Source organism: Lagenorhynchus albirostris, chromosome 8 (assembly GCF_949774975.1).
Source record: "Lagenorhynchus albirostris chromosome 8, mLagAlb1.1, whole genome shotgun sequence".
NCBI lineage: Eukaryota > Metazoa > Chordata > Mammalia > Artiodactyla > Delphinidae > Lagenorhynchus > Lagenorhynchus albirostris.
Window position 1 is genome coordinate 77,824,803 of NC_083102.1, and position 15,183 is coordinate 77,839,985.

Consider the following 15,183-nt stretch of genomic DNA (forward strand, 5'->3'; position numbering starts at 1 on the left):
TGCCCAAGGCCACCTGACTCCAGATTTCAAAGTTTTTACGATTTCATGGCCCCTCTACATACAGGGGTTTTCTGCAACATTCTCAAGTGAGGTGAGAAAAATGTGATTCTGAAAACTCTTGGAAAAAGATACCCAGAAATACCAAGAATGTTCCTGACCCACACAGTCATTCCTCCTATTTTCTGTGGATATGAATCTTTGTAGCAGACATGGGGTCATTCTATTCTGATCCAAATTTTCCCTATGTTTCTGGTAGTCTTAAGGCTACACAGGCTTTTAAAGTCTTCATGATAGCACACAGAGGTGACACACGGAGATTTTTGGCTGCTTCATCACCATACATCATATAAGTGGGCTGGTGAAGGAAAAAGGAAGAGATCGACTGCTTCTTTCATTTATTTAACACATATATGCTCATCTCCTACTCCATGCCAGACACTGTGCTAGACTTTGGGGATACAGTGGTGAGTGTGATTCATGTCTTTGCTTTCATGTGGTTTAAAAGAAGTACATGTGTCTGCAGATGGAGATTACACTTGTTCTGGAAGGTACAAATGCAAATCTTATGAGATGTAGGGAATGGCCTAAATATTATTTGGAAACATTTTTTAAACTGTGATTTTACCATACTATAACAATTTACTCTTTTGAATACTTTGAAAAAGTACAGCAGTTATAATTTAAAGCTACAGTTCTTTATGTGTATAAACTCTTTTGGCTCTTACAATATCCAAATAAGCTTTCAGAAGTAACTTTAGGTTGGCTTACCCTCAAAACTGTTTCTAAATATTAATCTCAGTTCCAAGACTTTTGTCAAACACATTTAGTAACCCCAAATTGAATATTCTAATATAAAAAGCATTTCTTTTTCACTTGGCCTTTATTATTATTTTCTAACAATTTCCATGTCCAATAAAGCAAGTGTGTTCTTTTGGTTAGGATTTCATTTTGGCAGCTCATGTTGCCAGTGCTCAACAAACTGGAAGTACAGAGAAAATAATGTATTATTAGTCCTGCAGCATGGGATCTTATCTTATCTACTTGTGCATGGAAAAAAACTTACATTGTGGGATGAAAGTTGGGAACTTTAATGCCAAATTACACAAACACGTTTGCTAGCATGAAAGGAGAACATGGGAGTTTCCAGGTTTCCTTTTAAGTTTCATACCCACTTAATATCTTTGGAAAAATAGTTGCTATCATAGATCATGGAAAAATGGCGGAACTTTTAACATTTTTTGAGAGCTACCTGTATGCCACACAAGGTCGTAAGTGCTTTCCATGCATTATCTCATTTTATTCTTGTAACAACCATATTTAATAAGAACTGACAATCCTGTTTTACAGATGAGGAAACTGGACTTAGAGAAATTAAGTGAATTCTTTCAGGATGTAAAGCTCATAAGCAGCAAAACGGGGATTACAACCCAAACCATCACAGAGCCAGGGCCTAAGCCCTTAAGGCTGTGTTACCCCTGGGAGATTCAAGAATTTTATAGTAGTTGCTATAACACATGGTAAAAATAAATGAGGTTAATTATTGAGGATTTTGAGAGATTACCTAAAGTGAATTCTGTATTTTAAAATCCAGACCACAGTGCTAGTTTCACTTATGAGTTAACTTCAGAGGTTATATGGTAGGAGGTGATATGATATTTTCCCTAAGAGAGAAATATGTAAAAAATAAAAATGAGCACACATCTGTAGCTGTGCGCTCAACTCAGGAATCTCCTGCTTATTCTAATCGAGGCAGAAAGATTTGGGATGGTCATTTATTTTTTTATCTCTTTACTTATTTATTTATTTACAGTCAGCAGTCTTTTATATGCGTACAAGGTGCTCTGCCACTAATTTCTGTGAGATCTCAGGGAATCACTGTGCTTGGTTGCTTACGCTTAAAAATGAATGGTTGCAATTGAGGAACATTCTATAAAGTAAGGAATCAGTACAATTAAAAAATATCAGCATCGTGAAGGACAAAGAAACTGAGGAACTGTCCCCAATTAAAGAAGGTTTAAGAAACAAGGAGACAAAAGGTGTGATCCTGGATTGGATCCTAAACCAGTAAAAAGACATTAGTAGATCAACTGGCAAAATTTAAATAAGATCTATAAATCAGTTGACAGTATTATATCACATTTAATTTTCTGGGATGGTCATTTAAATCCACTTTTTCAGATACAGCTGGTAAGGATGGGATTAAACACAGCCCAGAAACTGATATTAAATTTACACAATGTTATATGTCAATTATATCTCAATAAAAAAGAAAAAGAAAAAAGAAACTGATACTGGTAGCTAGGGAACTAGGTAAGGATGGCAAGGAGGGTGGAAGGGAAAATTGGATAGCCAAATATTCAGCACACGACTTTAACAGAACAATCATCCAAAAAAAAAAAAAAGCAAAATATATTTACATCAGAAAGACAAGAAAGATGTTTAGAAGTAACAGGCTACCTGATATAGAAGTTGAAATTTCTGGTACCTTATCAGTCTCACTTCATAAGACAGCAGCCCAATCCGTTCTTCACACAGCCATATGTCTCATGCCCTGGGCAATTGCAAGTTACTTTTAAAATACAAATGTGTTAGTCTAGGACCTACTCTCTTATATGTATTAAGAGAATGTAGGTAAAAGGGATGAATTCACCTTTACCCATTAGCTTGTTAACAAGGTCCACACTATGCTTCCATATTGCATATCTGGTATAACTAATAGTGTTTCTGAAGGAAAGTGTTATAGAGTCATACCCGAAAATATGATATCTTCATATGAAGGTATATATAAAGTTTAAAACCTGTGTTAATTATAAAACAATACTCTATCATTTTATAATAATGCTATTTGGTCTATATATTATATTTATTTTTAGTTTGATTAGTGTCTGATCCACATGAATTGAAATATGCATTTTGAAGACAGTAAAGCTTATGTTATACAAACATTAAATGCTTATGCAAATATTTATTTGAATAATAATTGAATATGGAAGGAATTTTTTTTTTTTTTTTTTTTGCGGTACGCGGGCCTCTTACTGTTGTGGCCTCTCGCGTTGCGGAGCACAGGCTCCGGACGCGCAGGCTCAGCGGCCATGGCTCACGGGCCCAGCCGCTCCTGCGGCATCTGGGATCTTCCCGGACCGGGGCACAAACCCGTGTCCCCTGCATCGGCAGGCGGACTCTCCACCACTGTGCCACCAGGGAAGCCCTGGAAGGAATTTTTTAATATATGCTTTTAATATTCCATCTCAGGGCTAGTAGATATATGAAGATGTTCTAACATGCACAATAGCTTTTTGAATATGTGGGAGAGACAACCTCAAATCTGGTATGCTGTAAATATAGCAATTTTGTAAGCTGTTGTAAATAATACTTGGCATGTTTGCAGATCTGAAATGGTTTAAATGTAATTGATTTTTTAACTTACCAAAACCTAATTCAGTATTAACGTAAGATCTAATTTTGTTCTGCTTTCAGTCAGGAGATATTACTTTCCTATTTTCTGGGTTATTATAGTCAATAAACTAAAAATTATTTTTGAGCTCCTGCTATATATCAATGTTTTGCTGTGTTATGACAATCATAGGATGTTAATAATGAAGTTAGATCAACCACACTTTGTAAGCTGTTATGAATTTCAAAATATACTTTATAATAAAATAACAATTTTAAGGTTAGTAAAAAAATGTAAAAAATTGATCTTGGATAAAATATAACTTTTTAAACATGACTATTTTTTCATGCAAGAAAATTCTTTTAATTAACTATTTAATACTTTACATATGTCAAAGGATGTCAGCAACTTATAAAATATAAAGTACGTAAACTTCTTAAGTAGCATCATAACTAGAAAGGGCAACTTGTTTAAAGAAAGTGAAACGTAAAGAACACTGATAAGAGTTTGTGAAAGATCTTTTCACGCATTTTAAAAATAAAGGTGGGGGTAGGAATGGAAAACAGTACACTGAAGTAAATAGGATAGATGGATAGGATAGATGCAAAAAAATTCAAATGTGTATGTAATGTATTATGATCCAATATAAAGGATATATTGAATTGTAGCATATGTCATTACTATATTTTGAGTACACCATTGAGTATAGTATATCCTTCAATTCTACATAGCCCGCAAGGTTATTTAAAATTCCCTGTTTTCCCCTTTGAAGCTAGTATCCTTTCTGGAAAAGACACCAAAAGAAGCCTGATCCTTTTAATCTTTTAAAACAAGTGAAAATATTAAAGCCAAGCATTATACATATTCACCAGTGTGTATTCTATTTTGAATCTGTTTCTTATATGAAGTTATTATTTGATTGGATATTTAGTTATTTTCTCTTTCTTAAAGAACTACATCATTTAATTTATTTTTTCATTGAAGTATAGTTGATTTACAATGTTGTGTTAATTACTGCTGTACAGCAAAGTGATTCAGTTATACATATATGTACATTTTAAAAAATATTCTTTTCCATTATGATTTATCATAGGATATTGAATATAATTCTCTGTGCTATACAGTAGGACCTTGTTGTTTATCCATTCTATATATAATAGCTTACATCTGCTGACCCCAACCTCCCACTCCATCCCTCCCAAATCCCCTCCCCCTTGGCAACCACCAGTCTATTCTCTATGTCTGTGATTCTGTTTCTGTTTCATAGATAGATTCATTGGTGTCATATTTTAGATTCCACATATAAATGATATAATATGGTATTTATCTTTCTATTTCTGACTTACTTCACTTAGTATGATAATCTCTAGTTGCATCCATGTTGCTGCAAATGGCATTATTTCATTCTTTGTTTATGGCTGAATAGTATTCCATGGTATATATATACCACATATTCTTTATCCGTTCATCTGTTGATGGACATTTAGGTTGTTTCCATGTCTTGGCTATTGTGAATAGTGCTGCTATGAACATAGGGGCACATGTATCTTTTTGAATTACAGTCCTGTCCAGTTATATGCCCAGGAATGAGATTGTTGGATCATATGGTAATTCTATTTTTAGTTCTGTGAGGAACCTCCATACTGTTTTCCATAGTAGCTGTACCAACTTACATTCCCACCAACAGTGTAGGAGGGTTCCCTTTTCTTCACAGCCTCTCCAGCATTTATTATTTGTAGACGTTTTAATGATGGCCATTCTGACTGGTGTGAGGTGATACCTCATTGTGGTTTAGTACATCATTTAATTTGAATGAGTAGCACTGGAAGCACTCCAGATACAATTGTATCTTATCCTTCATGACAAAATTCAGACCATCACTGATTGTCCCTGCTTAAGCCATAGAAATGGAGTTTGTTTATTTACTCGCATGGTCATTTGTTTGTTTTGGTGGTAACCTGTGATTATTTTCTTCATTTATCTTCATACTTTTGGAAATCATATAATAGTTCCCTGAGAACTCTTTATTTTACAGCCCTTATAAACTCTAGGCATATGTTCAGGTCATTATTAAATGTCTTTAAAACCATAATTTGCTTTTGTACTTAAAAAGAATCTTAATAGAAAATTAAATCAAATGTAGTAATTTAAAAATGGCTGATACACATTTATCACTTACTATGTATTGGGCATGGTGTAGTGCTTTACATCATGGTATATAATCCTTACAACAAATGAATTAAATACTGGTATAATCTACTATTTCAGATGCGATAAGTGAGACACAGTGAAGTTAAGTAACTTTCCCATCAATAAACAGGAGGCCAGCGGCAGACCTGGGCTTTGTGCCTGCGTGCTCAAGCACCATGCCACTCTACTTCTGACATGTCCTGGAGGAGTTATGGAAGGTATAACTGGGCATGTTTAGAAGTATAGGCAGAAGAAATTGAACAATGCAATCATATAAGTGTACAAAAATGAAAATTATAATATTAGTTTATGTATAATAGTTACAACTTTATTTTCAAATTATTTTTAGTGTTTTAATAGCAGAACTAAACCAAATGTAAGAGTATTGACTGGGTCATAGTCTTGAGAACTTTTGAATTTCTGGTAATAGCTGGTAGATCATCTGTGACAAAATTCAGAGTTCTATTACAGATAACTGTCTTCAGAGACCCAGCCCTTTTCTGGGCTAGCAGCCCCTACAAAGAGCACATGCAAACTTATGTTGTAATATTTGCCTAAGAAAGACACAATAGCCATCAGTTATTGAATTCGATTTGCTAAAGATAAATTTTAAAATATTAATGACTTTCACATTTAATTACATTAAAATTATTTTATTTATTTATCTATTTACTTACCTATTTAATTTATTTATAGCAGAGTAGGGTCGATTATCATGAAATTCAAATCTGATGTGAAGACTGAGTTTCTAAATTCTGCATATGACACTTAGGTCCCTTCACATGCTGCCTGTTTTTATTCCCAGATAGTTTTATGTTTATGAAGTGAATTATTTAAACTCTTCTTGCTATGCATGTGGAATCCTTACATTGCTAGAAACGTTTATTTCCCTTAGGCATTTCATTAAATAGTGAAGAAAGAAATAAATTGTGTTCATGTGTTTAGCACATCCTTTTGCTTTTTAAAAAAGTCATTTAACTTATCATAAGTGTTTTGGTCTCAGAAGTACCTGCATTCCTGGAGAATTTATGGGAATATGAGGTTCAGGGTCACATTTTTTCTGCTCTGTGCTGTTTTTCAGATTAAGAAGTTTGCTTTTAGATACTGGAGTTGCTGGCAATTCGATTGGATTTCTTGGTCTGTTTATTTAAAAGTGTTAGGAGTTTTAAAGAGAATCCTTATAATTGTTCTATATCACATGCCTTAAAAACGTAATTTAATTAGTTCATTATTATTTACTAGTTTCCAATAGTTACAACCTTTAGATCCTAAATTAAATATAGTGTGAACCCATGTTATAATTTAGTTTTGCTATAGGAACTTACTTTACTATTTCCTATACATAAGTAGTTTTATACAATAGGTTGATATCATTTTTACAGCTTGGCAGCTAATAACCTCTGTATATTGTTTTTGAGGATATGATGAATCTCTTGTCTCACAGTCCTGTAAAGTATCCACTAAGCAATAAAAAAAAACCTTTGTTTCCTTCTTGTAGCGTAACTAATCTTTTCAATAAATATTTTTAATTGGAAAATATAACATACAGGTGAAAATTGTAAAAAACAGCACCACCACACAGGTCAGGAAATAAAAAGAAATTCTTAACTGTACATGTTTGTCTGTCATTCCTATGCTGGTGCTGTGCTCTGCTCTTTGTGTGTCTTTGCACTGCTCCGTCCTTGTAAGCGCTGCTGAAGTAAAAGCACCATGAGAATATTTTTAAGTGTAATAAGATACCTATGTTGCTTTGAAAGACAAGCTACATGAGGTGCACAATTATTTCTGCTGATACAGAGACCATGGGGCCAATAAATTAATTTGTATATAGAAAATTTGTGTATTCGATCATTGAAGAGTCAATTTTTTAAAAGATGTAAATCCATTTATTGCCCACATAGCAGAAATAGTAGATCAGTATTGTAAAGTCTGGGAAAATTTTTATTGGGCATATAACTCAATGTCTAAATTAATAGCTAAATGTGTGCTTTAGGAAAGAAAGTTAAAGCTTTTGGATATTTACCAGAACATGATTCTGTTTTGATGCTAATGATATTCCTAAAAGATAAAAGGAATAAAATAGAGAAACTTCTCAATAACAGACACATGGTTAACTCTTTTTATTTCAAGAAAATCTGATTGTTCTGCCTTCTTAATTACAGTAATTCCTACTCTGCTTTATTCAATATTTCATTTACTTAAAAATCTCTTTTTAAACTGCCGAGGGCACGTATCAGAATATTTGAGGTGTAGGATGTTAAGTTTTAAAAAACAATCAGTTTAAATAATATACATTTATATTTTGAATACAAAAGGCAGACATTAAAATTTGACAAGATATCCTATAATTCTCAAAATGTATGTCAGAATTCCAAAGCGTGAGGGATGAGATTATCTTGGTCATGAAAAGATGCGTGGATCAAAATGCTCTCTAAAAAATGAGAATTTGGAAAGAAAAATCTTAAACCTTTGAATTGTGGATTATTCAAATTTAAAGAGAAACAAACTATGATTATGCTGTTGTTGCTTTCTCTGACCCAACAAATTGATAACCATTAGTGATCTGCTTTGAGTAGCCAATTAATATGAGATATAGGCAAAAGAAGATGGCTAGCAAAGTCATTTATAGTCATGTCTTACTAATTTTTTCTAACTGTGTTAATTATTTGAGCAGTTTGGGCGTCAGAGGCACTTGATTTCTTTAGGACTTCTTTACAATGTAAGCATGGTTTTGCTGTTACTGTCATGTTCAGGAAAAAAATGTAACCCACGATATTAAATCTAACATGTTACACATGTATGTTCTGAAATCTCATTATTCTATTATTTTTTATTGAGCTGGATTCATTAGAGGTAAGATCGTGGAGAATTTGATCTGGCTCTAAGTACAAGGCTATAGGTCTTCCAAACTCAAGTAACATGTAACACTGGTGCTTTGGTGAGCAGGGATTTATACAACAATATACTTTCAGTGTATTTTAGAAATACAAACATTGTGTTTAAACCACTGCAAAATAAAAATGGAATTACTGTAATTTATTCTTACTGACATAGAGTTTAGCATGTAAGTCTCTTTTTTCATGATCTCTGAAAAATCAGATGGTCTGACAGACTACTGTGGAATATATCAATTGATGAAGAATTTGTGACATCTGAAGGCAATGAAGTCTATTAATGGACAGTTAAAATTCGTCAACCAAAAGTTCCTACCCTATAAATTCCATCCATTGGTAATAATACTGTACACTTGAGCAGTGATTGCATACTGTCGATGGTACTAAAGTAGTAGAATATCATGTATATTAGAAAACACAGAAAGAGAAATTGGAAAAGGATGACATAAAATAAATGTAAATGACAATTTTAGCATTCCAAGCACCCGTCCAGTGAGCCTTCATTCATCTCACTTGCATTCTGCTTTGATGTCACTGCACTTGATCAATGGAATGTAAGATATCTCTCTGCAAACATAAAGTTTCTCCTTGTTTGCCTATGTTGTCTCTTTGTTGTTCAAGTTTATTCTATAATTTCTGTTTGGTTCTTTGTCGCTATGTTCCATTTCCCTGCCAGGAAGTAATGTTACTAAATTGATCAGTCTATGTACTCTATAGGAAAACCATCTGATCAAACAGTAACTCAAAAATATGAGTTACAGTTAGGCTAAAGTGAGTTTATACTGGTAGTACCTTTAATTTGGGGATGGTCATAGCTCTTTGTGTCTCATGAGTAAGATAAAAAATTCTCAAGTGACCTCATGTGCACCACCACAAAGGTATGAAGGACAAGTAACTCTTTATAAATTAAGAAATCAAGGATTCTTTTTCTCCCTTCTCCAACCTACACACACACACACACGCACACACACACAAGCACACACATACCTGAGAAATGATCCTATGTCTAAGTTCAAGGTTTTCAGGTGTGAAGACTTATCATGTATTTTCTTTTCCTATGCATATGGTCTATTTTTTCACTGTAATTATACGTTCTTGCAACAAATAGATATAAATAAGAGAAATCAATGAAGTTCACATGTAAAATTTTCTATTCCTTGCTCCTCAAATAATATTTTTGACGATTTACCATCTATCTAATAAGTTCTGGACTCTTTGTATTCCCTTGGGAAATGGCACAAGGCCTTCTTGAGTGTGAGATTATGCATTTGGAGCTCTGATTTAGTGGAACAGTGTGTAAAAATCTCTCATAATCACAACACTCCCCATTGGCTCCACATCTGAAGATCCCCAAGGGTGCTGTTTGTCCCAGTGAACATGTGGAACAGATTATGTGCAGTTAATTGGCTCCAGGTCGAGCTTGTTACAGACAGTAGCATGCAGTATAACCTATGCAATTCACCAAATCCACCCACTTTAGGTTAAATCACACCTACTTCTCTCTGTAATTCCTCCCAGATGTGGGACACACACACGTGTAGGTACAAAAAACACACAGATACACACACTGACATGCACTGGAAGATAGCAAAATATCAACAGATTATTGGAGACGTTGTTGGCAATACATTTAACCCATAAATTATCTCAATTAAAAGATTAACTATTGAATTCAAAGGATTGTTGGGAGGAAAAACAAAGAATTAGGAGAAAAATATATAAAGTTTAAAAAAAGTTCCAGGAGTTTCAGAATTTTTGTTTTATTTTGTCCCTCACCCTCAACAAATGGTTCAGCACGTGTGGGCACTTATCGGGATGTCATACTAGCAAGGAAAGCAGTACTTTGATTTTTAAGTTATTTAACAATATTAATGAGTTAGGTAACAAGGAACAGTGTGACTACTGTTCATTGGAAACCAAAACATCAATCTTCTTAACTTATAGTGTTGGACCACAGGGCATGTCTTAGCGATTAATGACCAGTTGGAGGAGTAGATATCTCAATACATAGCTAAGGGCCATTAACCTCAACTGGTCATTAATTCACAGGAAATGTCCTGTACTGAGGTCATTATTGCTAATAAAATGAACACACGGAAAGTTTCCTCTCTTTCGCGTGTGTACATAAACATACATTCACATTACATGCATTGTTACATGTCATAAAAAAAAGTAGTATTACATATGTCCAGAAGCTCAGAAAAACTAAACCTAATGAGAAATTTAATATACTTAATCTCTATATTCAACTAACCTTTCACTCTTTTTGGAGGGTATGGGTAGGTGGAAGGATACATGTTTGTGTGGCAAAGCTGTGGAGCTGCTGTGATCTTCTGCTAACATGTGGACATAGGGAAAAGTAAAAGAAACAGGCAAGTGGGATTAGAGAAGCACTGATGAATATGGATGAAACCAGCACATATGATCTAAGACCAAAGGCAGTGTGGAATAACAGCATCGTTTGAGTCCTAATATTGTATATTAGCTACCAGAACAGGCATGAGGCACATTTAAGCATTAGGCTGAATCCCTCTTTGGTTTCCTCTCTCTTTCACTCCACTGGATTATGCTACATTGTCTCACCCTTCGCAGGCCTATCATGCTTCCAGCTTTTCAGAAACCCTTAACTAGGTATCATTGTTACCTGGAAATGTCTCTTTTTGCCTTTTATTCTCCTTTCTCTGTCCTCTATGAAACTATCCTTGTCTTACTTAAACCTATATGATACTCCTTTGAGCTGCCTTCCATAGCATCTTATAAATATCTCGATTTTAGCAATTATTTCATGATACTTTATTTGTGTATAATCAACTGCTCCTTTCAAATAAGAATCTTATCTTTCTTCTCACTTTAATAAATCATTGGAGATGAGTTATGGTGTTAATGACCATAAGTGTATGTGTATTATATATTCTTAAATGCATATTCTTATTTGCAAAAAAACAGTAAGTATTTAAGGAGAATCTGTAACTCAAAGAATGCATCTGTGTTTTACTGGTGTAAATGTAAAATTGAAAAGTTGCAAACATGCATTTCTTAAGACAGTGAGTAAATTAAAACTCACATAACTTAAAACTAATCCTGATAAATTTTTCTGTAGACCAGTTAAGTGACTCTGTTTTTTGCCAATAGCATATGCGTTTTCCTACTAGTTTTGAAATAATACAACTCTTTATTTTTTAAGAGTTTGTTTTAAATGTTATTTACAGAAGGGCTTTATTAGTGTTTTATTTTAAAATATATATTACTGAAATTTTTAAAACTAGAATTTTCATTAAGGACTGCTAATAGTGTAGATCTTTTTGGTCAGACAGACATTCCTGTTTTCCCTTAAATTATGTCATTAGGTGAACTCATCAAGAAATGTCAAGTAAATGTGAATAAAATATGTTATATGTGGCAAATGTGAATAAAATATGTTATATGTGACACATTCACATATGTCAAGTAAATGTGAATAAAATATGTGTGACCTACGATATTCTTAAATGAGTATCTAAATGAACTTGATTCTTTTCATTTGTAGTAATCTTCTAAATCAAATAACTAAATATGCATGGATTACACACAAAGACAATAGTTTGGTACTTCCTATGGGTAATTAAAGTAACTGAGAAAATATACTTTATTAAGCCTTCATATTCAACGTTTCATGAAGAAACAACATACAATTTGTAGTCTATTCTTAGAATGTCTTGTATAAAAAATTAATACATCCCTATATTTTATTTTATTTCACATTCCCAGATTGATCTTAACTTCTAAGATTTAAGGTAAGTTTAAGGAACCTTGATTCAAAGTCATTGAGGCATTTTAGTAAAGACTTGATCTACCATAAGAAAAATACTCTTATTTAGACATTCTCTTAAAACTAAGCCATATAGACATATTTATTTTGATATTAAATAATTACAAAAATACTAAAGTATAATACTTTTTTATTATGGCTGAAGCTGTTACCAAGAAATTATTGGCACTTGAAGCAGGTACCACATCTGGAATCCTCCCAGGAAGTACGCATAGCAAGGTCCTTTCTGTGGGCTATTTATTAGAAGATGTCGAGGAGAAAGAAGAGAAGTTGAAGACTGCATCAAGAGTTGAAGGTCACTTGATTCTGCCATAATGAAAACCACCTAAAGACTTAGGGGCTAAGGAGGCTGATTCTAGCTGAAGTCCAGAACAAATGTTTTAATCCATCTCTTATTTGCAGCATGACCTTGAGAGAATTATCAAACCCTGTACCTCAGTTTCCTCATCTGTAAAACGAGGAAAATTATTACCTATCTTTCTTGACCGTCATTAGCATTGATTAAAAAATAAACGGAGGCATATTAAAATTTTTAAGAGTTTATTTGAGCAAAAATCAGTTTGAATTGCGCGGCACCAAACTGGAAGTGGTTAGGAGCACCCCACTGATAGGATATTAGGGCGAAGACTTAGGAAACAAAGAAAGGAAATTATTTTATTGGCTATAGCTTAAAGCCTAGTTAACTGGTTGTTCTTAGAGTTCTGAGTTCATAGCTTTGAGGCATTTACAGGCTTAGATTTTGTTTGATTAGGTGGGCTACCATGGCATTAGAGCCACCTCAGTCTAATGACCTACTTCTTTAATGAATTTAACAGCATTAAGTGATTTATGTAACACACTTCTTAAAAAGTATCTGGTTCATGTAAATACTCAACGAATATTATTTGTAATTATTATTACCAGGCTTAGTTTGAAATATGTGTGTTTTGATTTATTCCGTGTTTTAACAAAGACAACCAAGGCAGCTTGTTTATGGCAACCTAGTTAAAAACCGCCTCCTCTTATAAACCCTTTTATTTTACAGTTTGTTTTTATATTCAGTGCTGCCCTGTGTGGAGTAGTATAGGGTGCAGGTAAGATTGCCTTGTCCCAGGCCTAAAACCTATACTGGTGGCCCTGACCTGATCATGTCCAGTTGTCCCAATTTTAGGTGAACTGTTAAAATATGTTTTGTGAGAAACGAACTCTCTGAAAATGACAGCTTTTATTAAATTTTGCTTGAGAATCTTTTCCTTTGAGAATGGTATGGGGAAAGTGTAGGCTTCTACCAGTATTCTTATCTGATCAAGAATTCATCAAGTTACAGAAAGAATTGGTCACTCCTACATTTGCATGAAACAAAACAAAACAAAAACTTTAGTAGAAGAATAGTCGCTAATTAATATTAAGTAGTTGACTTTTTAGGTCTGTACTCATGTCCTGAGTAAAGCCAGACCTGAATTTTATTACTCAGTTCTGATTCGTTTCCCTTGCAACAGTTTCTAAGAGCTGAACAAGAGACAAGGAGCAAGTATTTTTTTAAATCTACACACATTCATAAAATTATAATTTAGTAAGTGTAGGAAAAATCTGCAAACTGCTATATTAATAGTTCTTTTCTTCTTTTTAGATTAAATTAACGCTGTTTGAAACAGAACATTGTTTTCATCATGATTGTTACTAAAGATGAGAGACCAAAGTCCAGAAACCATGATTTTTACCTTTTTCATGCCCTGATGATGCTAAGCATGACCATGCTGTTTCTTCCAGTCACTGGAACGTCTAAGCAAAATATTCCACGACTCAAGCTAACCTACAAAGGTAAATGTGTCAGTGTTTTTCAGGTTGCCTTCTTTTATTTAGAAATGCATACTGACTTCAGTGAAATGTTTGTAGTATTGGCATCAGTTAATAATCAGATTATTATAGGGGCTTCCCTGGTGGCGCAGGTGCTAAAAACAAAAACCAGGTGCTAGGATTTGAGAATTACGTGCTAAGTAATGGTTAAAACAAAACAAAACAAAACAAAACAAAACGAAACATGGGGCTCCCAGGATTCCCTGGTGGTGCAGTGGTTGAGAGTTCGCCTGCCGATGCAGGGGACATGGGTTCGTGCCCCGGTCTGGAAAGATCCCACATGCCGCGGAGCGGCTGCGCCCGTGAGCCATGGCCAGCGAGCCTGCGCGTCCGGAGCCTGTGCTCCGCAACGGGAGAGGCCACAACAGTGAGAGGCCCGCGTACCAAAAAATAATAATAATAATAAGAAGAAGATTATTACAGAATGCAAAGCCCACTGATTCATTATTCTTGGTGAAGAAAATAGACACCAAAACTGTTAATGTATGCTTTTCAGTTCATTATTTACAATTTTAAACTACTGATTAGCATAATTAGGAAATTTTGGTCAGCAAGTTGTAGTCAGTTTTTTGTTTTTGTTTTTTGTTTTTTTTTGGCTATGCTGTGCGGCATGCGGGATCTTAGCTCCTCTACCGCAGATGGAACCCGCGCCCCCTGCATTGGAAGCATGGAGTCTTAACCACTGGACCGCCAGGGAAGTCCCTGTAGTCAGTTTTATATTAAAATAAATCAATACCTATGTATGGTCAGGCCACTCAAGATAGCTGTTCTCTTGCTCTCGGTAAGTCCCCTGTTCAACCAGTGCCTGCTTCACCTATACCCTACTCACCTGACAGACCTTCCTACATGCTTGCCCCATGCCCCAGCTAATGATTGTTCTAATTTTAGCCACCATGATAGCCTATCAAAGGGGCAGTTAGGGGCGGGCCCCTCTGCTGGTTTCCCTGGTAACTGATGAGCCAAACTGCCGTCAATTTCCCTTATAAGTGGTAACCTCCCCCTGCCCGTGGGAGTGAAGCCTGTCCGCTTTGTCCTGCTTCGGTGTGAGCCGCATACATGGT

At 34.6% G+C, this 15,183-nt stretch overlaps 1 protein-coding gene across 1 annotated transcript in view; it reads left to right on the forward strand.

The window, feature by feature from the left end:
* Positions 1 to 12,222: 12,222 nt before the first annotated feature.
* SEMA3D (semaphorin 3D) overlaps positions 12,223 to 15,183 on the forward strand; it is a 135,306-nt gene continuing 132,345 nt past the window's right edge. Inside the window, exons 1-2 of the mRNA XM_060156160.1 lie at positions 12,223 to 12,251; positions 13,896 to 14,086. Of these exons, the coding sequence (XP_060012143.1) occupies positions 13,936 to 14,086 (151 nt within the window). The 5' untranslated portion in view covers positions 12,223 to 12,251; positions 13,896 to 13,935. The remainder of the gene's footprint in view (positions 12,252 to 13,895; positions 14,087 to 15,183) is intronic.